At 39.8% G+C, this 13,242-nt stretch overlaps 2 protein-coding genes across 7 annotated transcripts in view; one reads left to right on the plus strand and one right to left on the minus strand.

Moving 5' to 3' along the window:
- The window catches only part of PAICS (phosphoribosylaminoimidazole carboxylase and phosphoribosylaminoimidazolesuccinocarboxamide synthase), a 41,386-nt gene extending 32,171 nt beyond the window's left edge, over positions 1–9,215 (minus strand). For 2 of the 6 annotated variants that reach the window (XM_054633443.2, XM_077177500.1), the window contains exons 1-3: positions 8,736–9,214; positions 4,175–4,261; positions 557–994 (exon numbers count right to left, since the gene is read on the minus strand). In XM_054633443.2, coding sequence (XP_054489418.2) covers positions 557–994; positions 4,175–4,261; positions 8,736–9,123 — 913 coding nt within the window. In that variant the 5' untranslated portion in view covers positions 9,124–9,214. Of the gene's footprint in view, positions 1–556; positions 995–4,174; positions 4,262–8,494; positions 8,513–8,735 lie in introns of those variants that run through there. The other 4 variants (XM_077177499.1, XM_077177502.1, XM_077177503.1 and 1 more) reach the window with 4 other exon arrangements.
- Positions 1–13,242, plus strand: part of PPAT (phosphoribosyl pyrophosphate amidotransferase) — a 43,211-nt gene that overhangs the window by 21,547 nt on the left and 8,422 nt on the right. Inside the window, exons 2-4 of the mRNA XM_054633444.2 lie at positions 11,402–11,468; positions 12,279–12,485; positions 13,057–13,169. Of these exons, the coding sequence (XP_054489419.1) occupies positions 11,402–11,468; positions 12,279–12,485; positions 13,057–13,169 (387 nt within the window). The remainder of the gene's footprint in view (positions 1–11,401; positions 11,469–12,278; positions 12,486–13,056; positions 13,170–13,242) is intronic.

Raw genomic sequence — 13,242 nt, forward strand, 5'->3', positions numbered from 1 at the left:
ACCACCCAAAACCAAAGGCAGGCTCTGCCAGCATTCTTAGTGCTGTCCCTTTTGCTATTTTCACTGTTGTCTCACCACTTTTGGGAGTCTTGCTCCAAAGGCCAATCAAACTCATAAGAGAAAGACAATTTAGATGTTAATTTTTTTTAACCAGTGTCTGTTACTACAGATTTCTTTTGCTCAATGTCTTAATTTTTCCAGTAACAGAGTCTGACTATCTCTCTGATCCATTTCTTATGTAAACTGAAAACAATCTCTTCTGACATCACTCTGACTGGAATTGTCTCTCTGTATTATTTTTTCCTATGTCTTCATATTTTTTTCTCCTTTTGCTTCTCAGTTCTATTAAAAAAGTACAGGGAAATCACTCAATCTGAAATATACCTTTTAACAAAATACAAAACTACTGGACAAAATAGTAAATTTCTATTCCATGTTTTTCCACACCAGCCAATCGGTTAATCTCTCTGTTTGCGCTTTTTGAGTTTTTTTATGGTCTCTCTCGTGCTGGAAAACTAAAAATTTTAAGTGATATGTGGGTAGTTCAAGTACTTACCTACGGAATCCTTTTCTGATTTTGCTTCTGTCCATTCTGGAGGCCTCTCACTTTCATCATTATCTGATTTACTTGCTTGTTCCATTGTGCAGTGCCCCAGAATAGCATCCAGTTCATTAAAAAATTTCATACTTTTACTTGTACTCCCTGAGTCTTGGGCACTTTTTACACTCTTGTATTCATGTTTCAGATTTTTGTATTTTGTCCTGCACTGCTTCCAGTCCCTGTCAATTCCAAACTTTTGCAGTCTAGCAGCAACCTGCTCAAATATTCTTTTATTCCTCACTGTCCCCTCCAGTTGTTGCTGGATATTTTTGTCTGACCATATGCGTATCAAAGCTCTGACTTCATTAACAGTCCAGTGTTTTCCTCCTTCATTTGCCACCGTAGGAATGAAAGCCGCTGGTTTGGAAGCCGCTACTGCTGACGCTGGATTACCTGCATTGTGTGGGGGAGAGGAGAGACACAGAGATTTGTTACCTGCATTGGGTGGTTGGGGTGGGGAAGGGACAGAGAGAATGGGAATGAAGAACAATGTTTAAAGACAGAGCAGAGGTGACATTAAAATCAAGCTATTGGTTATTAATTTGTCAGCATTTTTGTTAATTCTGATATCATTTTTGCTTTCACTTGAAGACATATATTAAGATAGCGCATGTACATTTAATTAATCTAAGAGGAACATTTCTTTCTTCTGTGTCCTAATACACTACATTTTTACCTGTAAGACCTTTGGGTACAACTGATGAGCTGCTTTGTCCTTCAGACATTAGAGAGGAGAAGAGAACTGTTGGGAAGATGGGATGTGCTGCAGGAGCACAATAATAAATTGGCACCAAGTCACTGACACCAGCACCCAGACTTAACTTTCTGCATTCATGCCATACTTTAGTTTGTACACACATGGAGAGACTTAACCTGGGTAAGGATATAAAGAATCTGATCCTTCTTTCTTAAAAAAGCACCCGAGTTGTGGGGAGCAGAGGAATGGAGACTTTTGCTTAAGTAAAACATCAGTGTGCTAGAACCCAGTTCTTATGGCACAGAACCTGCACCTTTCTCAGGGCAGATCAATCAAAAATATTTGGGGTTTTTTGGTAAAAATCAGTGTGAGTTGTCTTACTCTGCATAACTAAGATATTTTTCCATTTTCTCCAGTCTACTTTATTTTTTAACATTATGAGGCCACCCATGCAATAACTTAAAACACTGAAATATTATATATTTTAGTTTTTTAATGTTTCCTTGTTTCTAGTTCTGAATTTGCTTTAAGATTTTGTTTTGGTTATAAGATTGGTTTGGAAAGGGTTTCCTCATGCATTTTCTAAAGCTTTGAAAAAATGACTAAAAAACCCCAAATAAACAAACCTAAAACCATTTCCAGGGCATGATCAAATGAAGCAGCATCAAAATGCACAGTAACTGACAGGTTTTTACAGTCATACTGCAGTGATGCCTTTGTCAGTCTCTTTTTCTGGAAGAGCAAACCAGATTATAGGGGTTTGATACTTTATAGCCACTGAGATGTGTGTGATGGCAATAGTATCGGACCCTTGATTGTGCACGGAGCTTTAGTGGGGACAAACTTGTCCTAGATAAAGCCATTCTTTGCTAGTCTCCATAATTCATTCTAGTTGTCAATAAGTTATTCTAACAGATTTTTTTTCCTTATGGTCCTGGGTTAATGAGGACTCTGCAGCAGCCAGCTCATAGGCAGTGTAGTTTAGAAGGATAATTTTCAGGTGGCACATCAATTATGCTTTCTCCATTTCTTTCTGAGGGAGTGAAAGAAAATGCTGATTTGCTGGTGAATCAAACCATAGGAACTGCCACAGATGATAACTGCTGACATCAGATAGGCCAGGGAGGAAAGGCCTAGGGAAGATGACAAGAAGAGAGGATGAAGAGTCCAAGGAGGTGCTCTCTACACTTCCCAGTCAAAGCCATAGAGCACGAGGGCATCTGGGAGGAATAAAGTTTCTTTGCTCTTCGTATAGACCAGTATTTCTCACTAGTCAGTACATTTCCAACTGAGCTCACTTTTGGTTGTGGATATTAGTTCAAACGAGTTCTGGTGACTTGGTGTATTGCTTGCTTATTCTGCTGTGTGTAGAGTGAAAGATGGTGGGGTGTTTATTTCTCATTCCATTTAAAAAACATTTTGATTCAAAATATCCTGCCTACAAGTACTGCTTTGAAACAAAGTTTGTTATGGTCAGTGCAAAAATTTTCCTAATATCTTAAGAGCATTTTAGTCCTAACTTATTTTTAAAAAATGTTTAAGCAGGATATACATTATTTTTTTTATCTGAAAGATGCATTTATTCCATATTTAATCTTTTTCTAAACTTCCTCAAACCTGAGAAATCTGCTGAAATAAAACCAAAATATTAGGCATTATAGATACAAAGGGGTCGACATTTTTCTTTCAGTGGTTTCTGAGAGTGCCTGAATCTTACATAGAGGAGGTACTGGGGGAGGGCATTTAAGTACTAGTACATACTTGAGAGCCCATGCAATTGAAGTTATTTTGCTGACTTTGTGAAAGCAGCTTCCTCAGAATTGAAGATTTTTCTGCTTGGCAGTGTGTTGAGCACTGAGAAGTAAAAACATGTTTCTGTAAAATTTGATTCAGATACTTTCTGCATGTTTCGTTTATATGCATGAAGTATTTTATATGTGCATAAATTCCATGTGACATTCTGGTCTCTTCCTTAATTTCTTTCTATGCCAGGCAGGAGGAGTGTAATGTGTAACATAATAGCCATAGGCTTAGCCTGTGCATTTTTTTCTTCCTAAATATGGCATCTTGCAGATTTTGTAATGGAAGTTGTAACTGGGCTGGAATGTATACTAAGGCATAGAGGTATAGAAAGAACATGTAGGAAATTCAGGACAGCTGCTGTTCATCCAGGCAATGAATCAGCACATCAGTTGCTTAAATCTGCCTAAAACATGTTTGTTTCTCCATTTCCTGTAGCTTCCCCTTGAAGGGGCTCACACCTAGGATGCTCTTCCTCTTTCTGTCTTGCCAGATTTATGCCCTTGCTTTGGAAATTTGTTGAGCAAAACTACTAGAATAGGACATTTTCCAAATGTTGGAAATGGTTGGTTGGACTAAAGCATTGCTGACCACTCCTTGCTTGGAGAGGTGATTTTGAAGATATGCTGGAGACCTCAGCAAGTCTGGATTGCTCTGCATCTCTCTCCTGGCGCAGGCCACTCACTCATGCTGCTTTAAGCATCCATGATTTAAGAAAATGAGCTAGGGAAAAGCCACAAGCTGACATGGGTATCCTCTCTACTTTGGCATACTTTCCACTGTCATTTAACAAAATGACTGAGGTTAATGCAGTTTATCATGATTAAGCTATAGCATGGGATGTGTTTTGCATGCAAATGGGGGTCATGCAGGTGTTACATCATATACAGTGGTCAGTGTCTAGTGATGCACAACACTGCTGAGTGCCAGCTCTGGCAAGGAGGTGGTCCAGAGGGTGGCTGCATTAAAGCTATACTGATCAGAAACAGAATGACAGTGCTTTCAAGCTATCACGAAGTGCTCTGACACCCATGCTGCTTTTTAGTTTTTGATCTCTCTGTACCATCATACTATACCTAGTTGAACTGGTCTGGCATGAGATATAAAAAGTAGTGGATCTCCTGGAGCATCCTCATCATCTTCTAGAGAAACTGGTATTTCACCTGGGAAGGAAAGAGGTTTTAGATAAAAAATAGGTATGGACTAAATTAGCAGTTTAAATTTAAATGTCCATACACTATAAGAAGATCTTTAACTTGGAAGTGTCGACACTTAATTTGTAGTTAAATTAAATTTTAAATTAATTTAGCTGTCCCTATGAGTTATAGGAGGCAAATCATTTTATGTCTTGTATATGAAGCCTGTTTGAAATGCTGTTAAAAATTTTGGTTGAAACTAACTTGATTCTAGTGACTTGTATGCTCTTCTGACTCAGTATTCAGGGTAAATAATGATGTAAAGTAAGAGACATAAAGGCAGACTTTACACACATATTCATAAAATCACAAATCCATTTATGTAACAAAATTAAATTCCTGGAAGAGTGTGAAGAAAATCAGGATGTTCTGCTAAGAGCTCTGGAAATCAATGGAATTCATTAACAGTATGGGGAGAGGACCTATATTCATTGTGACTTGACAGCAGGCATATTTGTAGCTGACAGGATTAAGTCTAGCTTTTTCCAGCATAGCTTTTCTACATTTGTTTAAAAGGGAACATTATAGCAATTGCTATGTAAGTATAAAAAGCAGCATATATGTGTCAGGTTCAGAACCAGCTAGATTTTCACAGAGTACAGACTTGTAAGTTGTCCTGTTGGTACTGTGCTGTTTTCTACGTCCATGTTGACAGGAGGTTTGAAATGTTGCTTATACAGGAACTGAGCTTCTGTGAGCTGCAGCCAGGCAGAGCACCCAGATCAAAGCTCGCAGCTCCGTGGTAGTTCGTCAAGGGGAGCAGTAATGAGGTGTGGTTAGGATGCAATCTCCTACCCCTGACATCGCAAAACTGCATTTGAAACCATTATCCTAAACCCTCCTGACTTTCAGCAAGGCTCACTATGACTCATAGATGCAGTGGCCTGATCTCTGACTGCTCCCAGCTGCCTGCCTGGCTTCCCTGGCAGGACATGCTGCTCGTGCCTCTACCTCCAGCGACAGGACTGGCATTTCAGCTGCTTAAGAGCAGCAAAGCAAACCAGGGAGAGGAGAATAAATTCTCTCCTGGAAGGCCTCTGAGTGTGCCATAGGCACTAGCATGCACAAGGTTAATTACATTGTTACATTAAAAGAGAAACTTCTTTTATTTTTAGTAAGAATAGTTACCACAAAAAATATATTACTACACCACAAAAGCTACTCAATAAAATTATTGCACACTTGTTTAAAAAAAAACAACTATATAAAATACTGTCAATGACATGTTAAAAAGAGTAGACATGGAAAGCCATGTATAAATGGCACTTTTATGAAAGATCTTCCTGCATTTTAGTAGCTGAGTTTTCTGCCAGTCATTGCTGATGCATTTCTGCTCAGCTATAATCTTTTTGCATTTGCTTAGGTAAAGTGAAGGTCAAACAAGGTGACCAGTGCCTGAATATTTAAACATAAAGAAAGAAATATAAAAAGTGTAAACAACTTAAATTACTAGGCAAGTATTTTTTAAAATAATGTATTTAGTTTATTAATCCTTGATTTAACTTGATTAACAAAATGGGAAGGTCATTCATTTGAACTCTAATGAAAGATACCATTTTTCATAGCACACCATCACTTCACATGGATTTTCTTGGTTGTTGATTAGTGCAAGAACACACAAACTGTACTTGAAGAGAAGTGAATGTTTTGACTTGTATCTTAATGATTATCTAAGCTGCATCTCTGCCTCTGAAATGTGTTTTGGGAGGGCAGTATGAATGTCTCTGCTTACATTTCTGCATGTGCTTATGCATAAAGTGTTATCTTTTCATGAACAAGCTGGGAACTGGTTTGTGTTGCTACCAGGTTTGTCCTGAGACTTCCCTCTCAGATTTGATTAAGATTTTCAGTAATAATTTCTTCAAATACTCTTTCAAAAGAAAACTGATTCTACCATGTATGAAAAATCCTCAGGGGAGCACTATTGAAATACCATTCAATCATATAAAAAAAAAGTAGTCTCTTTTCTTCCCTTTCTGTTGTTCCCCCTTCCAAGCAATCTCCCAGTAGCTGAGATAATGTAAAGACATGCTTTGCATCTTTACATTAGGCATACATAAGAATATTGAGACTGAGGCTAAGCAGAATGGTAAATATACGGTGAATTATTTGGGAACATGCCCTGTCCCCTGTCATGCTTTTTAAAAAGACAAATCATTATAGCAACTGATTTCTTAAAATAAAATACGATGTTCATGGTGGACACATATTATTAGTCACAGGTTTTAGTTTGCTGATAGCATTTTGTCCTTGCTACCAAAGCCATAAGCCTAGACATCCTTGATTCCTCCAGCCCCCTCAAAACGAGATGTCTTTGCCTCTTTTAAAAGAAGTGAGGGACCATTTTTCTCTCCTCTCCTGCAGCACACTGTGTTTGAAAGGGAGAAGCCCAGGAGGGGGCCTGCAGTCGCTGCTGGGGCAGGAGCAGGGGGCTCTTTGCTTGTGCCAGGAATTGCCTTTCCCTCTGTGGGAGTGACACCGGCAGCTCTGTCCCTGCAGAAGGACTTGAGAGCATCAGCTGCAGAGCCACTGATGCCAGTTTTGCCTTACAAGTGCTCTTCAAAGTACCGAGCTGGGCAGCATCGGACTCTGACTGCAGGTGGAATAGGACTGGGCCTCTAGTACAGTGTTAGTTGCTTGACTTGCATTCTTAAATAAGAAAGTTGATGATCTCACAGCTGTTCCCTCAGCCCCTTGTGGTGGATGTATGCATGCATTCTGCATAGCTGCAGGACACATTTCTTAGTGTGCTTTCGTTGTGGCTCAGTTGTGGTTGTTGCAAAAATCTTTGCGTTTCAATTTTTGCAGTAGTGTTGCATTATTACAGTTAGCTGCATTTAATTTTTGTTTACCAATAAAACTTGTTTGCTTTTATTTTTCTGGAGGTAGTATCAGAGTGCTTGTGCAATCAAGAGATATATTTAATTATACCAGCTTTAAAACCAGACTGTCCTGGTGCTTCAAAACAAGGCATGTCTCACCCAGGGGTAATTATTTTTATAGATACTATAGTTTGGGATTCACAATTGAAATTAACTTTAGCTGATTTAAATTTGCTAGAGGTCTAAAGCAGATGAGAATTAGGATTACCAGGTGCAAACTACATCCAAATACAGAGGATAATCTAATGGCAGATCCTCAGATGTAGGACACTATCCTGATTTCATGTAGTCTTCAAAGTGTATCAGCTTTTATTAGCCTCAGTTCTGCAAGTTTAAATTTAAAAATTGATTGCAATTCACAGTGCAGAGAGCACATTACAATATTATAAAATTGCCGTTTTAATTTGAAGTGACTTTGACAGATTAGAGGCTTTTTGATAGTGATGACAAATTAAGGTCAAGCTTTTTGTTAAGGTAAACAATGAAAAATGTCAATTTCTTTTCCTCAGATCTGTAAAGCAGCATTGTAGAGGGAGATGTGGAATGGTACAAGGACAAACTCAATGTCCAGCTCGTTTATATGCCTTTGACAATGACCCCTGGCAATAATGTTGAGTTTCTTTTTTTCTTAAAAAATATTCACAAAATTAATGTAAATTGCTACATACCATGGGAACAAATTAAGCTTTTAATTTCTCTTTTTAGTCATCTTATTTTGGTACTTATAACTATCACTGGGGCTTGTGCTTCAGTGACATTTAGGATGTGACAAGGAGATTTGAGTGATGTCAAACAGCAGATTGACCCTAATGAAACATTAAGCAGAGCTTAAATGAATATGCAGAGAAGGTTGAATAAAACAAGAGATGCAAATAATTTAGTAAAACCCACTTCAGAATAAAGGCAGCTCTCTTCACTTGGTCTGCGCAAAACAGTCTGATAAATATGATAATTTTTACTTTCACTGCTAAATTAGAGTTTTTAATGAGAGATTATCACGCATGTGTTTCTTGAATATTAATAAAACTCCTTATAAAATAATTTACTTTAAGTCATCACACCTAAATATCAAGCTGATATATATATGAGAGAAATAAGAACAAAAATCTAAATTTCACTTGTATCACAACAAATAACAATTTTTACAACACCCTGACAATTTCAACCTCTTCTTTTTCTTTATGTTTACATCTGAACTGGAGCTCTACAAAATCTGTTTCCAAAGTACTGTGAATGAAAGGCACAGAGAAGGAAAGCAGCTTATTTTAATTTAGCATTTCCACCCCGTGCAGGAGCCTGGCCACTAGCAAGTACTCACCGAGGCTGCAATACAGGCAGTTAGTGTAATTTTGCTGGAATTACGCTGTATTTACAGACTTCGACACTGGTGGGTGCTAACATTTTATTCCCCTGCATGAGGCGTGCATCCAGTCACTTCTAACAGCGCTGCCGGGGCTGAGCAGCCTCCGCTCCAGCGCCAGCCAAGTCGGGCTTCGGTTTTGTTCCCTTTGGGTTTTAAGCAAAGAGAGAAAAATAGAAGCAAAAATATTTTTCTTTACCTTGCGTGCTGTCTGTTGTGGGGCTTGTGTTCAGCTGCGTCTCAGTCGCAGAACACCTGCCGTTTTCTTCTGCTGCTAATTGTGTGACGGGCTCATATCGCAATATGGCATCCAGATCATGGAAAAACTTCATGGTTTTAGTGACATCCCCAGAGTTGTGGGCATATTTAACCGTTCTGTATTCGTACTTGAGGTTTTTGTACTTTGCACGGCACTGTTTCCAGTCCCTGCACACTCCCAACTCCTGCAACCTTTTAGCAATGTAGATAAATATTCCTTTATTCCTCAGAGTGCCGTGCAGTTGCTTTCTGATATTTTTTTCTGACCAGACGCTTAACAAGGCTTTAACCTCCTCCTCAGTCCAATGCTTCCCTGCTCCACTCTCCATGTTGAAAGTGACCTGGAAATGATTCACTATTTCTAGCCAAGATTTTGTTTCCTAGGAAACCAGACGGCTGGTTGTCAGTAAGCTCCGCCGAGATGAAAGGATCTAGTTTTACTGGCTCAAGCTGCCTGAGGGGAGTAACTTGAGACACTGCCAAATAAGCAGGCTCGCCGCTGGAGCCGGGCGAGGGAAGCGGCTCCGCCGGTGGGGAGGGGAGACCTCGGCCGGGCCGGGCCGGGACTGATTGCCGTGACTCCTCTTCGGGAGTCAGTGGGGGCACCAGGGTGTGAGAAAAGAAGCAAAAACAGCCTTTTTCGTTCCTTTAAAAAAAAAAAACAAACCCAACAAAACAAAGCAACGTCACACACACACCCCTTGTGGCCTGGGCTCTGCCGGTAGGCCCCGGGCAGCCCCTGCTCCCGAGGGGCCCCGGCCGCGGGACTGAGCCTTCCCCACAGCGGTCGCGTTCGGGATCGTCCTGCCCCATATCTTCACATCTCTGTGCGCTGTTTGCCTCTGAACTGCGGGCCGTAGAGACACGTTTGATATATGATGTTTTAATAACAGCTGGCATACTTCAAGTCTGGCTCAGCTGGTAAAGTGGTGCAGGCATTGTGGTAGTGACACTGAGATCTCATGCCTTTTGTCAGTGCTAAGTGAAAGATGTAATCCAACGCCTTGACCAGGGCCTTCCTTGGGGTCTCTGCTTCTCTCTTCCTAGTGATTTTAGTTACTATTTAAAGAGACCATGACAGTATTAAAATGGAAACTTCCTGTAATATTAACATTGCAATTACAAGTTGCTGAATGCAGTGCATCAACCCTTAAATCTTACTACCAGTCTTTGTGTTTATAGATAGAACATCTTCCCGAGTTAAAGTAAATGGCTTCAAGAACATCCTCTGATTATTTTCTTTAAAGAACTGTGTCACTAACAGGGTAAATTTGTTCAGATATGTGGGAAGTTTGGTTTGTTTTGTTTTCTGTAAGCAAGTGTTCTTCAAAATTTTTGCTTTACATCCAACTGGGACTAGTAACAAATAAAGGGATTTTATGAACTGGAGAAAATTGGTAACGAGCATGTCAGTTGTAGATTAGCATCCATTCTATTGAATTTTGTGCCCAATTCTATTGTTGCTTGTAATAAATAATTCCAGTGACTTCAACTGAATTAAACCAATCCAGTGCACAAATAGGACATTAATTGTCTTTCCCTTTTTAAGAAAAATATCTTTCCTGTTCAGACATTATTATATATGAGAGTGGGCAGGAGCTTACCCATCCACCAAAGCCCTGATGAGTATTACAGGCACGGGCAGGCACATAGCAGCAGTTTTGTTGTAGGCAACACTGCCTTATTTCAGGAAGTCTTTTAAAGGGAGATGGAGCAGCCTGCACTCTTATTCACCCAAAAAAAAAAATGCAGTCTGCAAAGCAGACCTTTTCAATGGATAAGGACTGGATTACCAACTGTGGGCAAGTGTACAGTGTTCTGCCTGCCTTGGCAGGGCAGCATCAGGGCATCTGGGGTACACCCAGAGGACCCAGCAGGGGGAAGGGCTGGGGAAGACAGGCAGCAGGACAGGGAAAACACATTTATTTCAGCTGAATCAGCTCTTCTCCTCAACAAAGCACAACTGCCAGCCCGAGGCTGATGTACTTAAGAGAAGTATTTCCATTTGCAGTGACACTTGAACATCAGACTTGTTTTGTCTGAGTTCAGAAGCTGAACATTAGGTTTATGCATTCAGATGCTTTCATCAGAGGGTCTGTGTTGCTTTTAGAGGTGTAAATGCTAGCTTGTCTGATTAAGTGCAAAAATGCAAAAGCTTCTGCACAGGTGATCAGTGGGAAAGACAATCCATTCCCCTAAGCAACACCATCAGTTTTTAATAACACCTGACAATCCAAAGCAGAAATTGAATAGCATTATAGGACCTAGTACTATCGCCTAGACCATTATGCCTCTGAAAATGGCTTTATCCAATTAAACATCTGTTTTTTACTTTATGCCTGTACTGAAATTGAAGTCCATTAAGAGCCTGAGCCAGTACTTATTGGTGGGAAGATTCCCACTGAATTTAGTGGACTTAGGCACAAACCTTATGTGACTGTCTTGAAATAAAGCATAGCAAGAAACCTGCAATTAACACAGCAATTATAAGTCTGTAAAATAAAACAACAGACAACATATTAAAATGCCATTAAAAATTTATCCATTGCATGTTAAAGTGTTTCATAATCATGTCAGTGCTTTATGTGAATTTTATTTTGTCCACAGGGGCCAGGAAAGTGCTGGAATTGTGACAAGTGATGGCGAGTCATCCCAGGCATTCAAAGTGCACAAGGTAAAATGCAAATAAATGTTTTGTATTCTTAAGTGAGATGCATGTAAGTTAGTTTCTGGTAAGAAGCAGTGTAGTTAGAGGAAAAAGTAACATGCTTGATGGATGGGCTGGTTTGATTTTGTCAGAGTATCTCATTTTGTTACTTGTCTTGAGTATATCCTTAAAACAAACTTGCCAATGTTGTCCTGATAGGTGTTTCTGTGCATACAGTGATACACACACAGAAGTTACCCAGAGCATGCTAATGATGCCTCAAAAACTTTTTAACAAAGTCACCCTGCACTCTGTTAACTCTGCAGACTTGGAAGAGCATCGATGCTCTTCTTGATCTTAAAAAGAAAAAAAATACCGTTACAGACTATGCACAAGGAGATGGATGAGTAAATCTTACACTAGTGAGACTAAAGGAAGTGGCAACTACTTTACCCATAGGTAGCAATAAACAGAATCTAAGACAGAATGGAGGCCTGAGAAGGTCACACGGACTTTCTTGAGAGAATCACGGGGGATGTTACAAGACACATAATGAGCACAGCCTTAAAAGTATCTATTTTTAGTCAGGGAATAGATTGTTCCATGAAAATCCTCAGCACAAAAATGTAGCTTGCTTTATTTGAAAACAGGACTAAAGGGAAGTGATATAGCACTGTGACCTACTCAGCTTCTTTCTTTCCCATATATTTCAGGTTATTTTCCTTTTTCTTAAAGTTCCATTAATACTACTATATCAGCATTAAGCAGAAGAAGAACTTGCAAAGTCACCAGGAAAATAAAACCAACAGAACATTTTTTTCTTTTTTTCTCCCAAAGGGAATGGGCCTTATAAACCACGTCTTCAGTGCAGACAGCCTGAAGAAGCTGTACCCTTCAAACCTTGGTATTGGGCACACGAGGTACTCCACCTCAGGAATTTCTGAGCTTCAGAACTGCCAGCCTTTCGTCGTAGAGACTCTTCATGGGAAGATCGCTGTGGCACACAATGGGGAGCTAACAAATGCTGCACAGCTCAGAAGGAAGGTTAGTACCTCCTTGGCAGCTCAGGCATTGTTTCTTTCTGAGTGTGAGGCAGAAATGAGCAATATGGTTGCTGTGACTTTTCCTTAATACCAAACTTTTTTTTTTGGTTTTTTTGGGGGTTATAAAAGAGCTCACTAATCAAAATAAATAATTTTGGGGGGGAAAAAACCTGTGAAGGGGATTCTGCCTTGATATCTCTTTCTGGATCTGTTATAGGTGATTTCATATTTTCTCCTTTCTATTTTAACTCTTCCCAGAGCATGCACAAAGCTAATTAAATCACCCAAAGATGAATTTGTGCCCTGAATATTGGTGGCATTATTTTGGTTGCATGTGGAGCAAAGGAATGAGATGAAGAAGGAAAATATAGTGCTAGCACAGAAGATTGTCTGACCTCATTTAATATAGTTGGTTTATTGGAAGAAATTTGGCATAATTATGCAGTGATCACCTGAAGCACTGTGAAACATTTGTTCTTTGCAGCAAGGTGTTGTTAGGTTCAAACCTGAGCGGTGTGATGTGAGATTTTTTTTTTTAATGCTGCTAACACTTTTGGCTTGTGTCTTAAAAGCTTATGCGGCATGGTGTGGGACTGTCGACCAGTTCTGACAGTGAACTGATCACCCAGCTGCTGGCTTTCACCCCTCCCCTGGAAAACGACGACACGGCCGACTGGGTGGCAAGGTGAGGAGCCTGGGCTTCACACTCAGCCCCAGCCATTGCACCTCAGCATGATGTGCAGCTGTAAATGCTCACA

This window comes from Agelaius phoeniceus, chromosome 4 (assembly GCF_051311805.1).
Source record: "Agelaius phoeniceus isolate bAgePho1 chromosome 4, bAgePho1.hap1, whole genome shotgun sequence".
Classification (NCBI taxonomy): Eukaryota; Metazoa; Chordata; class Aves; order Passeriformes; family Icteridae; genus Agelaius; species Agelaius phoeniceus.